The following is a 25,410-nucleotide window of genomic DNA, read 5'->3' as shown; positions in this document are numbered from 1 at the left end:
AGCTGAGGCCGCAGGTACCGCCCCTGCCCAGAGCTGAGGCCGCAGGTTCTGCCTCTGCCCAGAGCTGAGGTCACAGGTACCGCCCCTGAGCAGAGCTGAGGCCGCAGGTACCGCCCCTGCCCAGAGCTGAGGCCGCAGGTACCGCCCCTGCCCAGAGCTGAGGTCACAGGTACCGCCCCTGAGCAGAGCTGAGGTCACAGGTACCGCCCCTGCCCAGAGCTGAGGCCGCAGGTACCGCCCCTGCCCAGAGCTGAGGTCACAGGTACCGCCCCTGAGCAGAGCTGAGGTCACAGGTACCGCCCCTGAGCAGAGCTGAGGTCACAGGTACCGCCCCTGCCCAGAGCTGAGGTCACAGGTACCGCCCCTGCCCAGAGCTGAGGTCGCAGGTACCGCCCCAGAGCAGAGCTGAGGTCGCAGGTACCGCCCCTGCCCAGAGCTGAGGCCGCAGGTACCGCCCCAGAGCAGAGCTGAGGTCGCAGGAACCACCCCTGCCCAGAGCTGAGGTCACAGGTACCGCCCCGGAGCAGAGCTGAGGTCACAGGTACCGCCCCTGCCCAGAGCTGAGGTCACAGGTACCGCCCCTGCCCAGAGCTGAGGTCACAGGTCCCGCCCCGGAGCAGAGCTGAGGTCACAGTTACCGCCCCTGCCCAGAGCTGAGGCCTCAGGTACCGCCCCTGCCCAAAGCTGAGGCCACAGGTACCGCCCTTGCCCAGAGCTGAGGTCACAGGTACCGCCCCTGCGCAGAGCTGAGGCCTCAGGTACCGCCCTTGACCAGAGCTGAGGTCACAGGTACCGCCCCTGCCCAGAGCTGAGGCCTCAGGTACCGCCCCGGAGCAGAGCTGAAGTGACAGGTACCACCCCTGACCAGAGCTGAGGCCTCAGGTACCGCCCCTGAGCAGAGCTGAGGCCTCAGGTACCGCCCCGGAGCAGAGCTGAGGTCACAGGTACCACCCCTGACCAGAGCTGAGGCCTCAGGTACCACCCCTGACCAGAGCTGAGGTCACAGGTCTCGCCCCTGAGCAGAGCTGAGGTCACAGGTACCGCCCCTGCCCAGAGCTGAGGTCACAGGTACCGCCCCTGCCCAGAGCTGAGGTCACAGGTACCGCCCCTGAGCAGAGCTGAGGCCGCAGGTACCGCCCCTGCCCAGAGCTGAGGCCGCAGGTACCGCCCCTGCCCAGAGCTGAGGTCACAGGTACCGCCCCTGAGCAGAGCTGAGGTCACAGGTACCGCCCCTGCCCAGAGCTGAGGCCGCAGGTACCGCCCCTGCCCAGAGCTGAGGTCACAGGTACCGCCCCTGAGCAGAGCTGAGGTCACAGGTACCGCCCCTGAGCAGAGCTGAGGTCACAGGTACCGCCCCTGCCCAGAGCTGAGGTCACAGGTACCGCCCCTGCCCAGAGCTGAGGTCGCAGGTACCGCCCCTGCCCAGAGCTGAGGCCGCAGGTACCGCCCCTGCCCAGAGCTGAGGCCGCAGGTACCGCCCCTGCCCAGAGCTGAGGCCGCAGGTACCGCCCCTGCCCAGAGCTGAGGCCGCAGGTACCGCCCCTGCCCAGAGCTGAGGCCGCAGGTACCGCCCCTGCCCAGAGCTGAGGCCGCAGGTTCTGCCCCTGCCCAGAGCTGAGATCACAGGTACCGCCCCTGACCAGAGCTGAGGTCACAGGTACCGCCCCTGAGCAGAGCTGAGGCCGCAGGTACCGCCCCTGCCCAGAGCTGAGGTCACAGGTACCGCCCCTGAGCAGAGCTGAGGCCGCAGGTACCGCCCCTGACCAGAGCTGAGGTCACAGGTACCACCCCTGCCCAGAGCTGAGGTCACAGGTACCGCCCCTGAGCAGAGCTGAGGTCACAGGTACCGCCCCTGCCCAGAGCTGAGGTCACAGGTACCGCCCCTGCCCAGAGCTGAGGTCACAGGTACCGCCCCTGCCCAGAGCTGAGGCCGCAGGTACCGCCCCTGCCCAGAGCTGAGGCCGCAGGTACCGCCCCTGCCCAGAGCTGAGGCCGCAGGTACCGCCCCTGCCCAGAGCTGAGGCCGCAGGTACCGCCCCTGCCCAGAGCTGAGGCCGCAGGTTCTGCCCCTGCCCAGAGCTGAGGTCACAGGTACCGCCCCTGAGCAGAGCTGAGGCCGCAGGTACCGCCCCTGCCCAGAGCTGAGGTCACAGGTACCGCCCCTGAGCAGAGCTGAGGCCGCAGGTACCGCCCCTGACCAGAGCTGAGGCCGCAGGTACCGCCCCTGACCAGAGCTGAGGTCACAGGTACCACCCCTGAGCAGAGCTGAGGCCGCAGGTACCGCCCCTGCCCAGAGCTGAGGTCACAGGTACCGCCCCTGAGCAGAGCTGAGGTCACAGGTACCGCCCCTGCCCAGAGCTGAGGCCGCTGGTTCTGCCCTTGCCCAGAGCTGAGGTCACAGGTACCGCCCCTGACCAGAGCTGAGGCCGCTGGTTCTGCCCTTGCCCAGAGCTGAGGTCACAGGTACCGCTCCTGAGCAGAGCTGAGGCCGCAGGTACCGCCCCTGCCCAGAGCTGAGGTCACAGGTACCGCCCCTGAGCAGAGCTGAGGCCGCAGGTACCGCCCCTGACCAGAGCTGAGGTCACAGGTACCGCCCCTGAGCAGAGCTGACGTCACAGGTCTCGCCCACGTCCCGCTGCTCCACGAGATACTTGGTGACTCACTGCACCATAGAGGAGCTTCAGCACACAGAGCGGCGCCCTCATAACCATAGAGAAGGGGTGTGGTCACAGAGTGGCTTCAGGACGTCCGGGTTGTTCCCTGTTGCTATGGTGATGGCCGCGCATGCCTTGTTCCGCCGCCCGGCGCTGTGAGTTGTTCTGGCGGAGGCGGAAGTGGCGGTTGTCAGTGTGTGGACGCCTCTCCGGGAGCCTCGTCTGTTGTCATGGCCAGAGCCCGGAGCGCGGGAGCCGCCACCGCGGCGGAGCAGAGAGCGGACAGCGGCCGCCAGGAGAAGCTGATCCAGGGTGAGAGGAGCGCGCCGTGCTCGGTGTGACGTCACAGGGAGAACGTGACGTCACAGGTGTGGTGTAATAATGCGGCTGCAGTGAGTGATTGTGGGGGCTCCGCCACTATGGGCGTGTGAGTGACAGCTGGTGACCAGCCCCCACTGTGCGGACTACAAATCCCAGGAGGTGACGAGCTCCGACCTCACTGTTCCTGCTGAACTGGAAATAATATGTGGATTATAGGAGGCGGGGATTATAGGAGGCGGAGCCAGTGAGTGTGGATTATAGGAGGCGGAGCCAGTGAGCGGGGATTATAGGAGGCGGAGCCAGTGAGCGGGGATTATAGGAGGCGGAGCCAGTGAGCGGGGATTATAGGAGGCGGAGCCAGTGAGCGGGGATTATAGGAGGCGGAGCCAGTGAGCGTGGATTATAGGAGGCGGAGCCAGTGAGCGTGGATTATAGGAGGCGGAGCCAGTGAGCGGGGATTATAGGAGGCGGAGCCAGTGAGCGGGGATTATAGGAGGCGGAGCCAGTGAGCGGGGATTATAGGAGGCGGAGCCAGTGACCGTGGATTATAGGAGGCGGAGCCAGTGACCGGGGATTATAGGAGGCGGAGCCAGTGAGCGGGGATTATAGGAGGCGGAGCCAGTGAGCGGGGGTTATAGGAGGCGGAGCCAGTGAGCAGGGATTAAAGGAGGCGGAGCCAGTGAGTGTGGATTATAGGAGGCGGAGCCAGTGAGCAGGGATTATAGGAGGCGGAGCCAGTGAGTGTGGATTATAGGAGGCGGAGCCAGTGAGTGTGGATTATAGGAGGCGGAGCCAGTGAGCGGGGATTATAGGAGGCGGAGCCAGTGAGCGTGGATTATAGGAGGCGGAGCCAGTGAGCGGGGATTATAGGAGGCGGAGCCAGTGAGCGGGGATTATAGGAGGCGGAGCCAGTGAGCGGGGATTATAGGAGGCGGAGCCAGTGAGCGGGGATTATAGGAGGCGGAGCCAGTGAGCGGGGATTATAGGAGGCGGAGCCAGTGAGCGGGGATTATAGGAGGCGGAGCCAGTGAGCGGGGATTATAGGAGGCGGAGCCAGTGAGCGGGGATTATAGGAGGCGGAGCCAGTGAGCGGGGATTATAGGAGGCGGAGCCAGTGACCGGGAATTATAGGAGGCGGAGCCAGTGACCGGGGATTATAGGAAGCGGAGCCAGTGAGCGTGGATTATAGGAGGCGGAGCCAGTGAGCGTGGATTATAGGAGGCGGAGCCAGTGAGCGGGGGTTATAGGAGGCGGAGCCAGTGAGCGGGGGTTATAGGAGGCTGAGCCAGTGAGCGGGGGTTATAGGAGGCGGAGCCAGTGAGCGTGGATTATAGGAGGCGGAGCCAGTGAGCGTGGATTATAGGAGGCGGAGCCAGTGAGCGGGGATTATAGGAGGCGGAGCCAGTGAGCGGGGATTATAGGAAGCGGAGCCAGTGAGCGTGGATTATAGGAGGCGGAGCCAGTGAGCGTGGATTATAGGAGGCGGAGCCAGTGAGCGGGGGTTATAGGAGGCGGAGCCAGTGAGCGGGGGTTATAGGAGGCGGAGCCAGTGAGCGGGGATTATAGGAGGCGGAGCCAGTGAGCGTGGATTATAGGAGGCGGAGCCAGTGAGCGTGGATTATAGGAGGCGGAGCCAGTGAGCGTGGATTATAGGAGGCGGAGCCAGTGAGCGTGGATTATAGGAGGCGGAGCCAGTGAGCGGGGATTATAGAAGGCGGAGCCAGTGAGCGGGGATTATAGGAGGCGGAGCCAGTGAGCGGGGGTTATAGGAGGCGGAGCCAGTGAGCGGGGGTTATAGGAGGCGGAGCCAGTGAGCGGGGATTATAGGAGGCGGAGCCAGTGAGCGTGGATTATAGGAGGCGGAGCCAGTGAGCGTGGATTATAGGAGGCGGAGCCAGTGAGCGTGGATTATAGGAGGCGGAGCCAGTGAGCGGGGATTATAGGAGGCGGAGCCAGTGAGCGGGGATTATAGGAGGCGGAGCCAGTGAGCGGGGATTATAGGAGGCGGAGCCAGTGACCGTGGATTATAGGAGGCGGAGCCAGTGACCGGGGATTATAGGAGGCGGAGCCAGTGAGCGGGGGTTATAGGAGGCGGAGCCAGTGAGCGGGGGTTATAGGAGGCGGAGCCAGTGAGCGGGGATTATAGGAGGCGGAGCCAGTGAGCGGGGATTATATGAGGCGGAGCCAGTGAGCGGGGGTTATAGGAGGCGGAGCCAGTGACCGTGGATTATAGGAGGCGGAGCCAGTGAGCGGGGGTTATAGGAGGCGGAGCCAGTGAGCGGGGATTATAGGAGGCGGAGCCAGTGAGCGGGGATTATAGGAGGCGGAGCCAGTGAGCGGGGATTATAGGAGGCGGAGCCAGTGAGCGGGGATTATAGGAGGCGGAGCCAGTGACCGGGGATTATAGGAGGCGGAGCCAGTGAGCGGGGGTTATAGGAGGCGGAGCCAGTGAGCGGGGATTATAGGAGACGGGGCCAGTGAGCGTGGATTATAGGAGGCGGAGCCAGTGAGCGTGGATTATAGAAGGCGGAGCCAGTGAGCGGGGGTTATAGGAGGCGGAGCCAGTGAGCGGGGGTTATAGGAGGCGGAGCCAGTGAGCGGGGATTATAGGAGGCGGGGCCAGTGAGCGGGGATTATAGGAGGCGGGGCCAGTGAGTGGGGATTATAGGAGGCGGGGCCAGTGAGTGGGGATTATAGGAGGCGGAGCCAGTGAGTGGGGATTATAGGAGGCGGAGCCAGTGATCGGGGAGCTCCGCAGGGGACGTCACCGGGTTCGGTCACAGGAGCGCCCCAGTACCACAGCGAGGGGGCCGGGGTGAGGGGACACTGTAAACCTGTGCGTGTGTATATATATATATATATATATATGTATATTATACCTGTGTGTGTGTGTATATATATATATATAGGCGCACACACACAGGTATAATATATATATATAGGCACACACACACAGGTATAATATATATATATATAGGCACACACACAGGTATAATATATATATATATATATATATATATATATATATATATATATATATAGGCACACACACAGGTATAATATATATATATAGGCACACACACAGGTATAATATATATATATAGGCACACACAGGTATAATATATATATATATATATAGGCACACACACAGGTATAATATATATATATAGGCACACACAGGTATAATATATATATATATAGGCACACACACAGGTATAATATATATATATATATATATATATATATAAATATATATATATATATATATAGGCACACACACAGGTATAATATATATATATATATATATATATATATATATATATATATATATATATATATATAGGCACACACACAGGTATAATATATATATATAGGCACACACAGGTATAATATATATATATATATATATATATATATATATATATATATATATAGGCACACACACAGGTATAATATATATATATAGGCACACACAGGTATAATATATATATATATATATAGGCACACACACAGGTATAATATATATATATATATATATATATATATATATATATATATATAGGCACACACACACAGGTATAATATATATATATATAGGCACACACACAGGTATAATATATATATATATAGGCACACACAGGTATAATATATATATATATATATATATATATATATATATAGGCACACACACAGGTATAATATATATATATATAGGCACACACACAGGTATAATATATATATATATATAGGCACACACACAGGTATAATATATATATATAGGCACACACACAGGTATAATATATATATATATATATATATATATATATATATATATATATATATATAGGCACACACACAGGTATAATATATATATATATATATAGGCACACACACAGGTATAATATATATATATATAGGCACACACACAGGTATAATATATATATATATATATATATATATAGGCACACACACAGGTATAATATATATATATATAGGCACACACACAGGTATAATATATATATATATATAGGCACACACACAGGTATAATATATATATATATAGGCACACACACAGGTATAATGTATATATATATATAGGCACACACACAGGTATAATATATATATATATAGGCACACACACAGGTATAATATATATAAATATAGGCACACACACAGGTATAATATATATATATATAGGCACACACACAGGTATAATATATATATATATAGGCACACACACAGGTATAATATATATATATATATAGGCACACACACAGGTATAATATATATATATATATATAGGCACACACACAGGTATAATATATATATATATAGGCACACACACAGGTATAATATATATATATATATATATATATATATATATATATATATAGGCACACACAGGTATAATATATATATATATAGGCACACACACAGGTATAATATATATATATATAGGCACACACACAGGTATAATATATATATATATATAGGCACACACACAGGTATAATATATATATATATAGGCACACACACAGGTATAATATATATATATATAGGCACACACACAGGTATAATATATATATATATATATAGGCACACACACAGGTATAATATATATATATATATAGGCACACACACAGGTATAATATATATATATATAGGCACACACACAGGTATAATATATATATATATATAGGCACACACACAGGTATAATATATATATATATAGGCACACACACAGGTATAATATATATATATATAGGCACACACACAGGTATAATATATATATATATATATATATATATATATATATATAGGCACACACACAGGTATAATATATATATATATAGGCACACACACAGGTATAATATATATATATATATATATATATATATATATATATATATAGGCACACACACAGGTATAATATATATATATATAGGCACACACACAGGTATAATATATATATATATAGGCACACACACAGGTATAATATATATATATATATAGGCACACACACAGGTATAATATATATATATATAGGCACACACACAGGTATAATATATATAAATATAGGCACACACACAGGTATAATATATATATATATATAGGCACACACACAGGTATAATATATATATATATAGGCACACACACAGGTATAATATATATATATAGGCACACACACAGGTATAATATATATATATATAGGCACACACACAGGTATAATATATATATATAGGCACACACACAGGTATAATATATATATATATAGGCACACACACAGGTATAATATATATATATAGGCACACACACAGGTATAATATATATATATAGGCACACACACAGGTATAATATATATATATATAGGCACACACACAGGTATAATATATATATATATAGGCACACACACAGGTATAATATATATATATATATATATAGGCACACACACAGGTATAATATATATATATATATAGGCACACACACAGGTATAATATATATATATATAGGCACACACACAGGTATAATATATATATATATATAGGCACACACACAGGTATAATATATATATATATAGGCACACACACAGGTATAATATATATATATATAGGCACACACACAGGTATAATATATATATATATATAGGCACACACACAGGTATAATATATATATATATATAGGCACACACACAGGTATAATATATATATATATATATATATATATATATATATATATATATATATATATATATATATAGGCACACACACAGGTATAATATATATATATATAGGCACACACACAGGTATAATATATATATATATATATATAGGCACACACACAGGTATAATATATATATATATATATAGGCACACACACAGGTATAATATATATATATATAGGCACACACACAGGTATAATATATATATATATATATATATATATATATATAGGCACACACACAGGTATAATATATATATATATAGGCACACACACAGGTATAATATATATATATATAGGCACACACACAGGTATAATATATATATATATATATATATAGGCACACACACAGGTATAATATATATATATATATATATATATATATATATATATATATATATATATATATATATATATATATATATATATATATATATATATATATAGGCACACACACGGGTATAATATATATATATATGGGTCCTACTCTACCGTACATGTCCCTCTGGGCTAAACCTACAGTTTCTGGGCAGGGAGAGCTGATTACGCCCCTCCTCCCAGTGACCTTGCCGGTGGTGTAATCCCCCCTCCCTGCCCATATATTGTAGGTTTAGTTCACAGTGACCTGTTTTCTCCAGAGTTGTTGGCTGGTGGCCCAGGGTGGCATGTACAGTAGGGTAGGACCCATCAGAGGGAGGTCACCTTGCCGTGGTTGATGGGTACACATGAATTGGCCAATTCCTGCGCTAATAATCTTCATTTCATCTATTGCTGTAAGTTTAATGAAGAATCTTTCTGATTAGTATAATTCCTATTGAATATTTGTCTGTCTCCATGGCCCGGACTCATGCCTTGTGCTGCTGGGCTCGTTTTTATCTCTATGATGCAGTGTTCCCATTAGGAGCTGATAATATTAATATTGCACAAGACGAGGTTTTATTGTTTCCGTGTTTCACAAGATTTCGTCACGATCTGCACCGACGGCTTCTAGAAGATTCCTCTGCGGACAGTTCTGCGCTCTCTGAATTTCCGTGCTCCCCATCTGTCAGATCTTTACTTGCTGTCAGTGAATTGATGTTTCTTGTTTGTATCCAGAGGCCGTGCACCTGTCTCCCCAGTGCTGAGGGTTTGTTACATTTGTATCCAGTGTGTGATACATTCACAACCCAAGATCAAATCCTCATAACCAAATCCCCTGCAGTAGATGGTGCATGACAATGACAGGGGGGCTCAGATAACAAAAGCCGTCCCACCGCGCCAAGGGGAGAAGGAGCGGGAGCCGGCTATGGACGCCGAGCCACGGGGAACTACGTAAGTGTAACTTCCCTGAAAGGAGGCAAACTGGAGAAAAGCAGCTCGTCCGCAAACAGAACGACGGCTCCAGAGCAGGAAATGTGCAGAACTTTATTACAAAACCAATTTATGTAAATAAAATCTTGAAAATGGCGGCAAATGAAGAGTTTCTAAACTGCCGTAGGAAGGGTGGCGACACCAGGTGCCAGGACGGAGCGCGCTGCTAATATAGTTCTATAGACGCCGCGAGTGAGCGACGCAAAGGTCAAAGTATCTCATCTGTAATAAAGCAGTGAAATGGCAGCAGCCGTATATATAATGCATCAGTCAGGGAGAACCCCCCATAGGAGAAGGAGATGAGATACAGCTCCCCCCGAAGAGGCACATCACCAGCTGCGCATTGGGGTCTGCTCTCCCGCGGCCATTGCTGGTTCTCCTGTGTAGCCGTAGTATTGGGGTAAGTTTCCACGTTCAGGAAACGCTGCGTGTTTGACGCTCCGTAGAGCCGCAGCGTCCCGATGTTACGGCATAGTGGAGGGGATTTCATGAAAACATGCAGGCGGCAGACCCGCGGAAACGGACATGCGGCGCGTCTTTTCAGAACACAGCATGTCTGTTTACAAAGTGGCGACGCTCCGTCGCCTCGCCATAAATTTACCATAGACTATCATTAGATGCGATAAAATCGCATCTAACGATTAGTCACATGCGTAGAAAGTGCGTACACGCAGCTTACCACGCATGTCTGCCGGCTCACCTGTCCCGCCGACAGAAGCCCCTCGTCCACTGCACTTCTCACGAAAACTTATGTTACCGCGAAAACTGCCGTGCACGTGACCGGGACTTATCTCCGGTCACCAGTCTGGTTCTCACAAACAGCTGATTGTGAGAACGCTGCAGTGTAGGTGAGTTATCTCTGGTGATCATCTACCGGCTCTGCTACATCTAGATGTCAGGCATCCAGATGTAGCAGAGCTGGACTCATCTACACTGTGTGCACATGCACCATACAACACACGACAACATGCGGCAACATACAACATGCACCATACAACACATACATACAGTACATACATATAGACATACAGTACATATAACATAGATTACATACTCACCATCACTTGTCACTTTGTTCCCCGAAGCCAGTGTCATCTGTAAAAAATATTAAAATAATAAACAAACACTATACTCCCTGATCCACTGAAATCCAATTGAAACGAGTGTCCCACGACGTTCTCCCCTGGAAAGCAGCAGCATCAGCTGATACGACTTCTCTCCAGGGGCTCCAGGAATACAATGATGGATGGTATCCTTCCGCATTGTATTCCTCCGTCACTGTAAAAAATAGTCCCTAGTCTCACTTTTGGCATTGCTGTGTGAGAAAGTTCCCACGCAGCAATGCCATAAAGTTAGACCCTGAACTCAGGTAACCTCAGTGATGCACTGCAGCAGTCATTGTCTCCGGTCAGTGTGTCACTGGAGGTCCTATAGAGCAGTGACATCGCCCGATGTCACTGTTCTATAGGGGAGATCGTCGTGGGACACTCGTTATTAATTGGACTACGGCGGACAGGTAGTATACGGTTTATTTTACGTTTTTTGCAGGCGCTGAAGTATGGTTAAATGAAGAATATTAAAATACTTTTTTCTGGCTGTGTCTTTATTTATTTTTTAACTCTTTCACTACTCTAGGATTAATAATGGATAGGCGTCTTATTGACACCTCTCCATTATTAACCCGGCTTAATGTCACCTTACAATAGCAAGGTGACATTAACCCCTTATTACCCCATATCCCACCGCTACACGGAAGAGAGGGGTTAAGTGCCGGAATTGGCACATCTTACAGATGCGCCATTTCTGGGATGGCTGGGGGCTGGTATTTGTAAAATATAGGGGACCCCACGTCTTTTTTTTTTTTTTTTGGATCCCCCTATCTTTATAGCCAGTAAAGGCTATGCAGACAGCTGCGCGCTGATATTCATAGCCTGGGAGGGGCCATGGGTATTACCCCCTTCCCAGGCTACAAATATTGGCCCCTGGCCGTCGGCTTTCCCCCTCTGGCACGGAAAATTGCGTGGGAGCCCTCGCCATTGTTTTTCCCTTTTTTTTTTTTTTTTAAATTAAAGGTTCATTCATAAACATCGGCCTTGCTATTACATATCTACTAGATGGTGGCCCGATTCTAACGCATCGGGTATTCTAGAATATGAATGTAGTTTATTTACAAAGTGGTGTTGAAATCCCGCTGCAATATCGCTGATTGGTCGCGAAGCGTGGTTTAAATCCCGCGCCATTTCACGGCCGGACTGCACCTGTCGCTGACTGGGTGCGCTAGCCGCCCGTGACCAATGAGCGACGCGGGATTTCCGTTACAAACAGATCCTTAGACGATTATATATATATATATATACACTAGATGGTGGCTTGATTCTAACGCATTGGGTATTCTAGAATATGGTTGTATGTATGTACGTCGCGCTGTGAGTGGGGGTATATAGCACAGCCCACGTAGTATTAGTATATAGCACAGCCTACGTAGTATATAGCACAACCAACACAGTGGTATGTAGCACAGCCACATGGTATATAGCACAGCCAACACGGAATATAGCACAGCCAACACAGTATATAGCACAGCCACGAAGTATATAGCACAGCCAACACAGTATAAACCACAGCCCACGTAGTAAATAACACAGCCCACAAAAAGAATTAAAATAAAAAATAGTTATATACTCACCTTCCGTCGCCTCCGCAGCTTTCCCGCTCCTCGCGATGCAGCCGCCATCTTCCGTTCCCAGAGATGCATTGCGAAATTACCCAGATGACTTATCGGTCTCGGCTAGAGACCGCTGTGTAATTTCACAATGCATCTCTGGGAACGGAAGCTGCGAGAGCATCGGGAGGAGCGGGAAAGCTGCGGAGGCGACAGAAGGTCAGAATAGCATGATTTTTTATTACTTTTACCACTATATCTTTTTACTATTGATGCTGCATGGCCAGCATTAATGGTAAAAAAGTTGGTCCGGGACGGGGAGTAGGGAGGGGCCAATTCGCGGCAGGTTCGGGATTTCCGTTACAGACAGACAGACAAAGAGACATAAATGACCCTTAGATGATTATATAGATAGATGGATAATCTATCTATAGATATATTTATAGAGAGATATATCTATAGATACATAGATCTACTAAACATCGGGCTTGGTATTATCTATCTATGTGTCGTATCTTTCTATTTATCTATCATCTATCTATTATCTATCTATCGATACATCTATCTAGCTATCTATAGATATTTCTATTGATAGATATATTTATAGATAGATAATAGATACGATAGATAAATCTATCATATCTATTATCTGTCTGTCTGTGTAAACATTACACAGGTCTGCAAAAAAATTGCTTTCAAGAGCTGTTTTGGGTATTCCACGTAATCTTTATGTTTTTAAGTGCGCTGAATCCAAAAATGACCTCCGTTTTGTCATAGGACATCACGTTTTCTGACAATTTAAGTAACTATGTTAAATAAGACAATACCTCAAAATAAATGAGAATAGACTCATAAAATACATTTTTTATTCCGAATGTTTCATGAAAATCATTTTTTACCTGCAATGATCTCCCTAACACGCAGTAACATTGCTGCTTCTTCCCTGTGAGGCTTCCCCTGGTCCATTTCCGCTTGTGAGGAGCATCTGGATGTCTCTCTGAAGCCTCCAGCAGTCGTCCGCCATCATTGTGATGCTCCATCTTCCCTGGTATCTTCTGTCCATCATTGTGATGCTCCATCTTCCCTGGTATCTTCTTGCCATCATTGTGATGCTCCATCTTCCCTGGTATCTTCTTTCCATCATTGTGATGCTCCATCTTCCCTGGTATCTTCTTTCCATCATTGTGATGCTCCATCTTCCCTGGTATCTTCTTGCCATCATTGTAATGCTCCATCTTCCCTGGTATCTTCTTTCCATCATTGTGATGCTCCATCTTCCCTGGTATTTTCTTGCCATCATTGTGATGCTCCATCTTCCCTGGTATCTTCTTGCCATCATTGTGATGCTCCATCTTCCCTGGTACCTTCTGGCCATCATTGTGATGCTCCATCTTCCCTGGTATCTTCTTTCCATCATTGTAATGCTCCATCTTCCCTGGTATCTTCTGGCCATCATTGTGATGCTCCATCTTCCCTGGTATCTTCTTTCCATCATTGTAATGCTCCATCTTCCCTGGTAGCTTCTGTCCATCATTGTGATGCTCCATCTTCCCTGGTATCTTCTGGCCATCATTGTGATGCTCCATCTTCCCTGTTATCTTCTGGCCATCATTGTGATGCTCCATCTTCCCTGGTAGCTTCTTGCTATCATTGTAATGCTCCATCTTCCCTGGTATCTTCTTTCCATCATTGTAATGCTCCATCTTCCCTGGTAGCTTCTGTCCATCATTGTGATGCTCCATCTTCCCTGGTATCTTCTGGCCATCATTGTGATGCTCCATCTTCCCTGTTATCTTCTGGCCATCATTGTGATGCTCCATCTTCCCTGGTAGCTTCTTGCCATCATTGTGATGCTCCATCTTCCCTGGTAGCTTCTGTCCATCATTGTAATGCTCCATCTTCCCTGGTATCTTCTGTCCATCATTGTAATGCTCCATCTTCCCTGGTATCTTCTTTCCATCATTGTGATGCTCCATCTTCCCTGGTATCTTCTGGCCATCATTGTGATGCTCCATCTTCCCTGGTATCTTCTGGCCATCATTGTGATGCTCCATCTTCCCTGGTATCTTCTGTCCATCATTGTGATGCTCCATCTTCCCTGGTAGCTTCTGGCCATCATTGTAATGCTCCATCTTCCCTGGCAGCTTCTGTCCATCATTGTGATGCTCCATCTTCCCTGGTATCTTCTGGCCATCATTGTAATGCTCCATCTTCCCTGGTAGCTTCTTGCTATCATTGTAATGCTCCATCTTCCCTGGTATCTTCTTGCCATCATTGTGATGCTCCATCTTCCCTGGTATCTTCTTGCCATCATTGTGATGCTCCATCTTCCCTGGTAGCTTCTGTCCATCATTGTGATGCTCCATCTTCCCTGGTAGCTTCTGTCCATCATTGTGATGCTCCATCTTCCCTGGTATCTTCTGGCCATCATTGTGATGCTCCATCTTCCCTGGTATCTTCTGGCCATCATTGTGATGCTCCATCTTCCCTGGTATCTTCTGGCCATCATTGTAATGCTCCATCTTCCCTGGTATCTTCTGGCCATCATTGTAATGCTCCATCTTCCCTGGTATCTTCTGGCCATCATTGTAATGCTCCATCTTCCCTGGTATCTTCTTTCCATCATTGTAATGCTCCATCTTCCCTGGTAGCTTCTGTCCATCATTGTGATGCTCCATCTTCCCTGGTATCTTCTGTCCATCATTGTGATGCTCCATCTTCCCTGGTATCTTCTGGCCATCATTGTGATGCTCCATCTTCCCTGGTATCTTCTGGCCATCATTGTGATGCTCCATCTTCCCTGGTATCTTCTGGCCATCATTGTGATGCTCCATCTTCCCTGGTATCTTCTGGCCATCATTGTGATGCTCCATCTTCCCTGGTATCTTCTGGCCATCATTGTGATGCTCCATCTTCCCTGGTATCTTCTGGCCATCATTGTGATGCTCCATCTTCCCTGGTATCTTCTGGCCATCATTGTGATGCTCCATCTTCCCTGGTATCTTCTGGCCATCATTGTGATGCTCCATCTTCCCTGGTATCTTCTGGCCATCATTGTGATGCTCCATCTTCCCTGGTATCTTCTGGCCATCATTGTGATGCTCCATCTTCCCTGGTATCTTCTGGCCATCATTGTGATGCTCCATCTTCCCTGGTATCTTCTGGCCATCATTGTGATGCTCCATCTTCCCTGGTATCTTCTGGCCATCATTGTGATGCTCCATCTTCCCTGGTATCTTCTTTCCATCTCTTTAATGTCCTGGTGGAATCGTTCATCTTGCTCTTCACTCACAGCTCCCACATTCTCAGGAAAGTTGTCACAGTGGGAATGGAGGAACGTTCAGACTCATCAGGCGACATAAAGCTTGAAATGCTTTTAGCATATTGTAGTCGGGGTCTTTATTGCCTAAACATTTCTCTATCACCTCTAAATGCAAACCACCCTTCTTTTTTGGGATGCGTCATGGTATTGATAAGCTCTTGATCAGCTATACGCCTTCTAATGTCTGGGCCGACGAACACACCTTCCTTCAGTTTTGCCTCCGAGAGGCTGGAAACTTGGTGACCGAGTATTTGAAGCATTCTCCATCTTTTGGAAGTGATTTTACGAATTACTTCATCAATGCTAATTTTATGCGGAGAGGTGGTAGAAGAACTTTATGGGGAGGAACCAAAGTTTCTCGGAGGACATTTTTGTCACCAACTGTGAGCCCCCTCGGATGCCAGTTCTTGGTCCAGTGATTTTGTCGGTCTCGACTGTCCCAGCGTGTGGCCCGAGCAGCATGCACAAGACTTTCCAATCCCCGCACACTTACCAACCGTGGTCTTCATATTTAAGTTTCCGAAGAACCAATTCCAAGTTCTCGTAGGTTTCCTTGAGGTACAGAATGACCTGCAGGGATGGAAGATTAAAAACCGCCGTTGTGGAGTGAAACTGCTTTGAGACTTCTTTTTATAGATTCTTCAAAAAGACGCCATTGCGCTGAATCATATTGGATTTTGAATTGACCCATCAAACCTTCAACATCGATGCAATAAACCAACTTATCTTCCTGGGCAAAGTAAGGCTCCTTTCACACTAGCGTCGGAATCTCCCCGTCGCAATGCGTCGGGAAGAGATTCCGACGCTAGCGTTTGCTTCATAGCACAATGGAGGCAGCGGATGCATTTTTCCGGCGCATCCGCTGCCCCATTGTAAGGTGCGGGGAGGTGGGGGCGGAGTTCCGGCCGTGCATGCGCGGTCAGAAAAAGCAGTCCGTCGGGAGAAAAAAACGTTACATGTAGGGTTTTTTTCTCCCGACGGTCCGCCAAAGCACGACGCATCCGTCGCAAGACGGATGCGAAGTGTGCCAATCCGTCGCAAATGCGTCGTCAATAGAAGTCTATGGGGAAAAAAACGCATCCTGCAAGCACTTTTGCAGGATGCGTTTTTTCTGCAAAACGACGCATTGTGACGGATTTAAAAAAACGCTAGTGTGAAAGTAGCCTAAGGAACAAACTCGTCTTCACGATATCTGAACCATGAAAAAGACTCCTGGCAACAATCTATTCTTACTTTTGAGCCTTGATCCGAGTAACTCAGCGGCATCTTTGGGAAGATTCTCTTACAAATCCTTCATCTCCTCCTGGGAAAACAATGTCGGTCTTGTGTCATCTCCAAAGTCAGAACTTGATTCATCATCTGGTTCAGGTATGACCCCACCTTCATGCATGAAAAAATGCGTCAAAAAACGCATGAAAAGCGCAGGTGACCTGCCAGTGACCTCAGGTGCAGATTTTACCCTTAGTGGTCTCCTGTACACCGGGGTCAGTCATTACCTTTGCGTCGCTCACTCTAGGCGTCTATAGACCTATATGACCAACGTGCTCTGACGAGGCTCCTAGGTGTCGCCAGCATTTTATAAACGATTTGTCTATTTTTGGTTGATTTTTTTTTTGTAATAAAGTTCTATCCATTTTTCTGGGTTCTGCTCTGGGTCCATCTCTTCTTGGTTGCTTGCATAAATGTAATGTCCAGCTTAGGGAAAGGGAGGCCACGCCTGAGCAAATAAACAAGAATTCTACCGATTACCGTCACCTTGGCGCGGTTAGGCGGCTTTTACATCACCCCATGTTATTTTCATGCACTATTGCTCTTTATTTACTGCAGGGTTTTAGCTTATGCTTTTATCTTGGGTTTTGTCTGTTTAGTGGCCAGTGTGAACATGCGCAACAACTTATGTTCCAGTTTATTTGTTTTTTAGAGCCGGATATATTGTAACAAACTGTCAGCTGAGCAGAGGATTGCTCCATACTATGGAAGTGTGATGAGCACGTGGTCAGGAGCGGTTATCACAGATCTAATGATTGACATCAGCCGCTGCTCCAGACCAGAGAGGGCTCGTGTATTGTGGAGCGCTGCCACTGGTGGAGGGGGGGCGCTGCACTTACTGGGGTAGAGGGGGGGGGGGGGCACTGCACTTACTGGGGTAGAGGGGGGGGGGGCGCTGCACTTACTGGGGTAGAGGAGGGGGGGGCGCTGCACTTGTCGGGGTAGAGGAGGGGGGCGCTGCACTTACTGGGGTAGAGGGGGGAGGGGGGCGCTGCACTTACTGGGGTAGAGGGGGGGGGGGCGCTGCACTTACTGGGGTAGAGGGGGGGGGCACTGCACTTACTGGGGTAGAGGAGGGGGCGCTGCACTTGTCGGGGTAGAGGAGGGGGGCGCTGCACTTACTGGGGTAGAGGGGGGGGGCACTGCACTTACTGGGGTAGAGGGGGGGGGCACTGCACTTACTGGGGTAGAGGGGGGGGCACTGCACTTACTGGGGTAGAGGAGGGGGGGGGCGCTGCACTTGTCGGGGTAGAGGAGGGGGGCGCTGCACTTACTGGGGTAGAGGAGGGGGGCGCTGCACTTACTGGGGTAGAGGGGGGGGCACTGCACTTACTGGGGTAGAGGGGGGGGGCACTGCACTTACTGGGGTAGAGGAGGGGGGGGCGCTGCACTTGTCGGGGTAGAGGAGGGGGGCGCTGCACTTACTGGGGTAGAGGAGGGGGGGCGCTGCACTTACTGGGGTAGAGGAGGGGGGGGCGCTGCACTTGTCGGGGTAGAGGAGGGGGGCGCTGCACTTACTGGGGTAGAGGGGGGGGGCACTGCACTTACTGGGGTAGAGGAGGGGGGGGCGCTGCACTTACTGGGGTAGGGGGGGGGCGCTGCACTTACTGGGGTAGAGGAGGGGGGCGCTGCACTTACTGGGGTAGAGGAGGGGGGCACTGCACTTACTGGGGTAGAGGGGGGGCTGCACTTACTGGGGTAGAGGAGGGGGGCGCTGCACTTACTGGGGTAGAGGGGGGGCACTGCACTTACTGGGGTAGAGGGGGGGCTGCACTTACTGGGGTAGAGGGGGGGGCTGCACTTACTGGGGTAGAGGGGGGGGCGCTGCACTTACTGGGGTAGAGGAGGGGGGAGGCACTGCACTTGCCGGGGTAGAGGAGGGGGGGGGGGGCACTGCACTTGCCGGGGTAGAGGAGGGGGGGGGCACTGCACTTACTGGGGTAGAGGAGGGGGGGCACTGCACTTGCCGGGGTAGAGGAGGGGGGCACTGCACTTGCCGGGGTAGAGGAGGGGGGGGGGGCACTGCACTTGCCGGGGTAGAGGAGGGGGGGGGGGCACTGCACTTGCTGGGGTAGAGGAGGGGGGGGCACTGCACTTGCTGGGGTAGAGGAGGGGGGGGCACTGCACTTGCCGGGGTAGAGGAGGGGGGCACTGCACTTGCCGGGGTAGAGGAGGGGGGGGGGCACTGCACTTGCCGGGGTATAGGAGGGGGGCACTGCACTTACTGGGGTAGAGGAGGGGGGGGCGCTGCACTTGCCGGGGTAGAGGAGGGGGGGCGCTGCACTTGCCGGGGTAGAGGAGGGGGGGGCGCTGCACTTGCCGGGGTAGAGGAGGGGGGGGCGCTGCACTTGCCGGGGTAGAGGAGGGGGGGCGCTGCACTTGTCGGGGTAGAGGAGGGGGGGGCGCTGCACTTGCCGGGGTACAGGAGGGGGGGGCGCTGCACTTGCCGGGGTAGAGGAGGGGGGGGCGCTGCACTTGCCGGGGTACAGGAGGGGGGGGCGCTGCACTTGCCGGGGTAGAGGAGGTGGGAGGCGCTGCACTTGTCGGGGTACAGGAGGGGGGGGCGCTGCACTTGCCGGGGTACAGGAGGGGGGAGGCGCTGCACTTGCCGGGGTAGAGGAGGGGGGGCACTGCACTTGTCGGGGTAGAGGAGGGGGGGGCACTGCACTTGCCGGGGTAGAGGAGGGGGGCACTGCACTTGCCGGGGTAGAGGAGGGGGGGCACTGCACTTGCCGGGGTACAGGAGGGGGGGGGCGCTGCACTTGCCGGGGTAGAGGAGGGGGGGCGCTGCACTTGTCGGGGTAGAGGAGGGGGGGCGCTGCACTTGCCGGGGTACAGGAGGGGGGGGGCGCTGCACTTGCCGGGGTAGAGGAGGTGGGAGGCGCTGCACTTGCCGGGGTAGAGGAGGTGGGAGGCGCTGCACTTGCCGGGGTACAGGAGGGGGGGGCGCTGCACTTGCCGGGGTACAGGAGGGGGGGGGCGCTGCACTTGCCGGGGTACAGGAGGGGAGGCACTGCACTTGCAGTGAGTGGAGAGGGGGCTGCACTCTCTGTTGCCAGCCTTGGGGGGCGCTCCACACCCCGTGACTGATGGTGACTTTCCCCTGTTGCAGGGAAGGCTCGCTCGGAGGGCGGCTCCGCCCGCACGTCGCTCCTCATCCTCACCTCCATATTCCTCTCCGCCGCTTTCGTCATGTTCCTGGTCTACAAGCATTTCCCACAGCTGAGCGAGTGAGTATCGGCCCCACAGACGGACCTGCGCCAGATCTAGGAACCTTTCCTGCCGCCATCTTTAACGCTAAACTTTTAATTTACAGGGAAGAGATTGAAAAGATCAAGATCCCGCGGGACATGGAGGACGCGAAGGCGCTGGGGAAGGTGCTCTCCAAATACAAGGACACCTTCTACGTGGAGGTGTTGGTGGCGTACTTCACCACCTACATCTTGTATCCTTCACAAACGCGCCAGCTCCCCTCCCCCACTCTTCGTCAGCTTGGGTGACAACCTGTGATAACTGCCTTCATTATTATAGTTGTCGCTGCTCTTTAGTGCCCTCCGGCTGTCGCTGCTCTTTAGTGCCCTCCGGCTGTCGCTGCTCTTTAGTGCCCTCCGGCTGTCGCTGCTCTTTAGTGCCCTCCGGCTGTCGCTGCTCTTTAGTGCCCTCCGGCTGTCGCTGCTCTTTAGTGCCCTCCGGCTGTCGCTGCTCTTTAGTGCCCTCCGGCTGTCGCTGCTCTTTAGTGCCCTCCGGCTGTCGCTGCTCTTTAGTGCCCTCCGGCTGTCGCTGCTCTTTAGTGCCCTCCCGCTGTCGCTGCTCTTTAGTGCCCTCCGGCTGTCGCTGCTCTTTAGTGCCCTCCCGCTGTCGCTGCTCTTTAGTGCCCTCCCGCTGTCGCTGCTCTTTAGTGCCCTCCCGCTGTCGCTGCTCTTTAGTGCCCTCCGGCTGTCGCTGCTCTTTAGTGCCCTCCCGCTGTCGCTGCTCTTCAGTGCCCTCCCGCTGTCGCTGCTCTTCAGTGCCCTCCCGCTGTCTCTGCTCTTCAGTGCCCTCCCGCTGTCGCTGCTCTTTAGTGCCCTCCCGCTGTCGCTGCTCTTTAGTGCCCTCCCTCTGTCGCTGCTCTTTAGTGCCCTCCCGCTGTCGCTGCTCTTTAGTGCCCTCCCGCTGTCGCTGCTCTTTAGTGCCCTCCCTCTGTCGCTGCTCTTTAGTGCCCTCCGGCTGTCGCTGCTCTTTAGTGCCCTCCGGCTGTCGCTGCTCTTTACTGCCCTCCCGCTGTCGCTGCTCTTTAGTGCCCTCCCGCTGTCGCTGCTCTTTAGTACCCTCCCGCTGTCGCTGCTCTTTAGTGCCCTCCCGCTGTCGCTGCTCTTTAGTACCCTCCCGCTGTCGCTGCTCTTTACTGCCCTCCCGCTGTCGCTGCTCTTTAGTGCCCTCCCGCTGTCGCTGCTCTTTAGTGCCCTCCCGCTGTCGCTGCTCTTTAATGCCCTCCCGCTGTCGCTGCTCTTTAGTGCCCTCCCGCTGTCGCTGCTCTTTAGTGTTGGCGGCGGTGTGCGATCACATGACTTCTCCTTAATGACCCATGCAGCCTGCAGACATTCGCCATCCCTGGCTCCATATTCCTTAGCATCCTCTCCGGATTCCTCTACCCTTTCCCTCTCGCCCTGTTCCTCGTGTGTTTGGTGAGTACTGTGCGGGGGAGGGGAGGTGACCGCCTGCTTCTAGGAGATCCCTATGTGACTGGGGGTCCCGTGTCCTATGTCGGCGTGAAGCAGTCGTCACATGTGCGCTGCTGCCCGTTAATGTCAGTGGGACCATCGCTCCATTGATCCAGGGAACACACGACCCCCAGGACCAGCGACGGCACGGCAGCTCAGTGTCCCCTCTAATTCATATCCATATATCACAATAGGTACGATTTACAATTGTGAGTTCCTGTCTAATCCTCCACTCACCTCCAGAGCTGCAGTTACATCATGTCTTATCCTCCAGTGATGATGAGGATTATTGCACACTTCATATGATGGGGGGGCACTTACTTTCCCTTTTCTCTCCCGGGTGCAGTGCTCCGGCCTGGGCGCCTCGTTCTGCTACCTGCTGTCGTACCTGGTCGGCCGGCCGGTGGTTTACAAGTATCTGACGGAGAAGGCGGTGAAGTGGTCGCAGCAGGTGAGTGTCGCACACTGGAGCGTCTCTGCTCCGGCAGAAAGTTTCTATTCACTGATTGTAAACATGTTGTGACCTAAGTTGTGCGCCGGCTCCCTGTGCCGCTCTGCCAGGCTGATCCCGCCATAAGATTACCACTAATGTGATCCCGAACCTGATCCCTGATGATCCAACTCTTCCTGTTATTTCTGCCACCAGGTTGACCGGCACCGGGATCATCTCATCAATTACATCATCTTCCTGCGGATCACACCGTTCCTGCCCAACTGGTTCATCAACATCACATCCCCCGTCATCAACGTCCCCCTCAAAGTGTTCTTCCTGGGAACATTTCTAGGTGAGAGCTACAACGAGAGCGCCCCCCTGTGGTGAGGAAGATTGTATGGCCTCTAATCACTGTGGTGCAGGATGACTGCACAGAGTGACTGCACCAGCAGAATAGTGAGTGCAGCTCTGGAGTATAAGACAGGAGGTAACTCAGGATCAGTAATGTAATGTATGTACACAGTGACTGCACCAGCAGAATAGTGAGTGCAGCTCTGGGGTATAATACAGGATGTAACTCAGGATCAGTAATGTAATGTATGTACACAGTGACTGCACCAGCAGAATAGTGAGTGCAGCTCTGAGGTATAATACAGGATGTAACTCAGGATCAGTAATGTAATGTATGTACACAGTGACTGCACCAGCAGAATAGTGAGTGCAGCTCTGGAGTATAATACAGGATGTAACTCAGGATCAGTAATGTAATTCATGTACACAGTGACTGCACCAGCAGAATAGTGAGTGCAGCTCTGGAGTATAATACAGGATGTAACTCAGGATCAGTAATGTAATGTATGTACACAGTGACTGCACCAGCAGAATAGTGAGTGCAGCTCTGAGGTATAATACAGGATGTAACTCAGGATCAGTAATGTAATGTATGTACACAGTGACTGCACCAGCAGAATAGTGAGTGCAGCTCTGGAGTATAATACAGGATGTAACTCAGGATCAGTAATGTAATTCATGTACACAGTGACTGCACCAGCAGAATAGTGAGTGCAGCTCTGGAGTATAATACAGGATGTAACTCAGGATCAGTAATGTAATGTATGTACACAGTGACTGCACCAGCAGAATAGTGAGTGCAGCTCTGAGGTATAATACAGGATGTAACTCAGGATCAGTAATGTAATGTATGTGCACAGTGACTGCACCAGCAGAATAGTGAGTGCAGCTCTGGGGTATAATACAGGATGTAACTCAGGATCAGTAATGTAATGTATGTACACAGTGACTGCACCAGCAGAATAGTGAGTGCAGCTCTGAGGTATAATACAGGATATAACTCAGGATCAGTAATGTAATATATGTACACAGTGACTGCACCAGCAGAATAGTGAGTGCAGCTCTGGGGTATAATACAGGAGGTAACTCAGGATCAGTAATGTATGTACACAGTGACTGCACCAGCAGAATAGTGAGTGCAGCTCTGGAGTATAATGCAGAATATACGTTTGGGTCAGTTCTGTTGTACAGATGTGCTGCGGTCGCTGTGTGGCGTCCTGTAATATTAATCCTCTACGAGAGCACAGCTGACCGCACCACCGCTGCAGCTGACTACCTCCGCTTCAGGCTAATTAGCCTCAGCTGATCCCCCGATATCGGGTGCTATAGCCAGAAAACCAGATAGCGTGGATATGAAGAAAAATAAAGTGGCAGCACTCACCGATCTTCTTATGCAGGTGTATTTATTTGGTAAAAGTCTTCACGGCACAGGGGTGTGTAACATAGGGATGCGGGAGCAGAACGACGGCCGTTTCGCACCGGTCTGGCGCGAAACGGCCGTCGTTCTGCTCCCGCATCCCTATGTTACACACCCCTGTGCCGTGAAGACTTTTACCAAATAAATACACCTGCATAAGAAGATCGGTGAGTGCTGCCACTTTATTTTTCTTCATGTCCTGTAATATTAACCTTCGCCTCTCTATGTTCCAGGTGTGGCTCCGCCGTCATTTGTCGCCATTAAGGCCGGCACCACGCTTTACCAGCTGACCACGGCGGGGGAGGCCGTGTCCTGGAACTCTGTCATCGTCCTCATGGTCCTCGCCGTCGTCTCCATCTTACCAGCCATTTTCCAGAGCAGATTGAAAAAGAAATTTGAGTGATTTCTCCGCAGCTTCGCCGGCCGCCATCTCAGGACGCTCCCGGAGGGGGAGACATTATTTAATTTTATGGATTTAAAGACTTCTGGACTTTATAGTGAATGGAGCGATTTTATTTCCTGTCGTCCCTCCGGCGCCCCCCGGTGCTGGGGGAGGGGAAACAGACATTTGTTAATGAGAGATATATATATTTTTAATTTAAAGGCAGGTTAAGTGTTAATCTTGATTATTTATTCGTCCGGAGTCGTCCTCGCCCGTCACATGGAGGCAGCGGATGAGGCCGGCGCTGTCTGCTCCTGGATAGACTGATGGCTGCAGACTAATTGCTCCTAATATGCTGTGATGGGCGCGGGTGCTGCTCCTGCCGAGGCTCCGCGGGCGCGGTGCCGCCTCCTCTGGGCACGGAGTCTGGTGCCAAATCCTCTGTCTCCCTCCAGCAATAATGTCCTGTATAGAGGAGTCTCGGCCTCGTCTCCAGGCTGCCCCACATTGACGCTCGGTGGCGCCCTCTAGAGTCCTCTTATGACCGTGCAGCGAGTCGGTGGCGGCCCCCACTGCCTGGTATCTCCACCTCCCTGTGTATGCGGGGGTCTCGGGTCTCCGCCGGGTTCTCTCGGACTCGTCAGTGTTCTCCCCGCGTCTCCTCCTCATTTACTGTCCCCTTTTCCTTTCTTTGTGTCTGTGATAAATCCTATAAAGCTCCTTCACTCCGCACCTTGTCGTGTTCCTTGTGTGCAGAGGCATGTGGACGAAGGTGGTCTCGCCGTGCCCTCCGTTACCATGGAGGAACAGTTATAGTGTTTTGATTTTGTT

General features: G+C 50.8%; 1 protein-coding gene across 1 annotated transcript; it reads left to right on the top strand.

The window, feature by feature from the left end:
• Positions 1–2,644: 2,644 nt before the first annotated feature.
• TMEM41B (transmembrane protein 41B) lies at positions 2,645–25,311 on the top strand. Its single transcript, XM_069740382.1, has 7 exons — positions 2,645–2,966; positions 20,409–20,526; positions 20,613–20,741; positions 21,867–21,960; positions 22,343–22,447; positions 22,643–22,781; positions 24,431–25,311. Exons 1-7 carry the CDS (start codon positions 2,885–2,887, stop codon positions 24,598–24,600), a joined length of 837 nt encoding a protein of 278 aa, XP_069596483.1. The 5' UTR covers positions 2,645–2,884; the 3' UTR covers positions 24,601–25,311.
• The last annotated feature ends 99 nt before the right edge of the window (positions 25,312–25,410 follow it).

This window comes from Ranitomeya imitator, chromosome 9 (assembly GCF_032444005.1).
Source record: "Ranitomeya imitator isolate aRanImi1 chromosome 9, aRanImi1.pri, whole genome shotgun sequence".
Classification (NCBI taxonomy): Eukaryota; Metazoa; Chordata; class Amphibia; order Anura; family Dendrobatidae; genus Ranitomeya; species Ranitomeya imitator.
The sequence above is the reverse complement of the archived record's forward strand: the minus strand, read 5'-3'. Positions and strand labels throughout refer to the sequence as shown.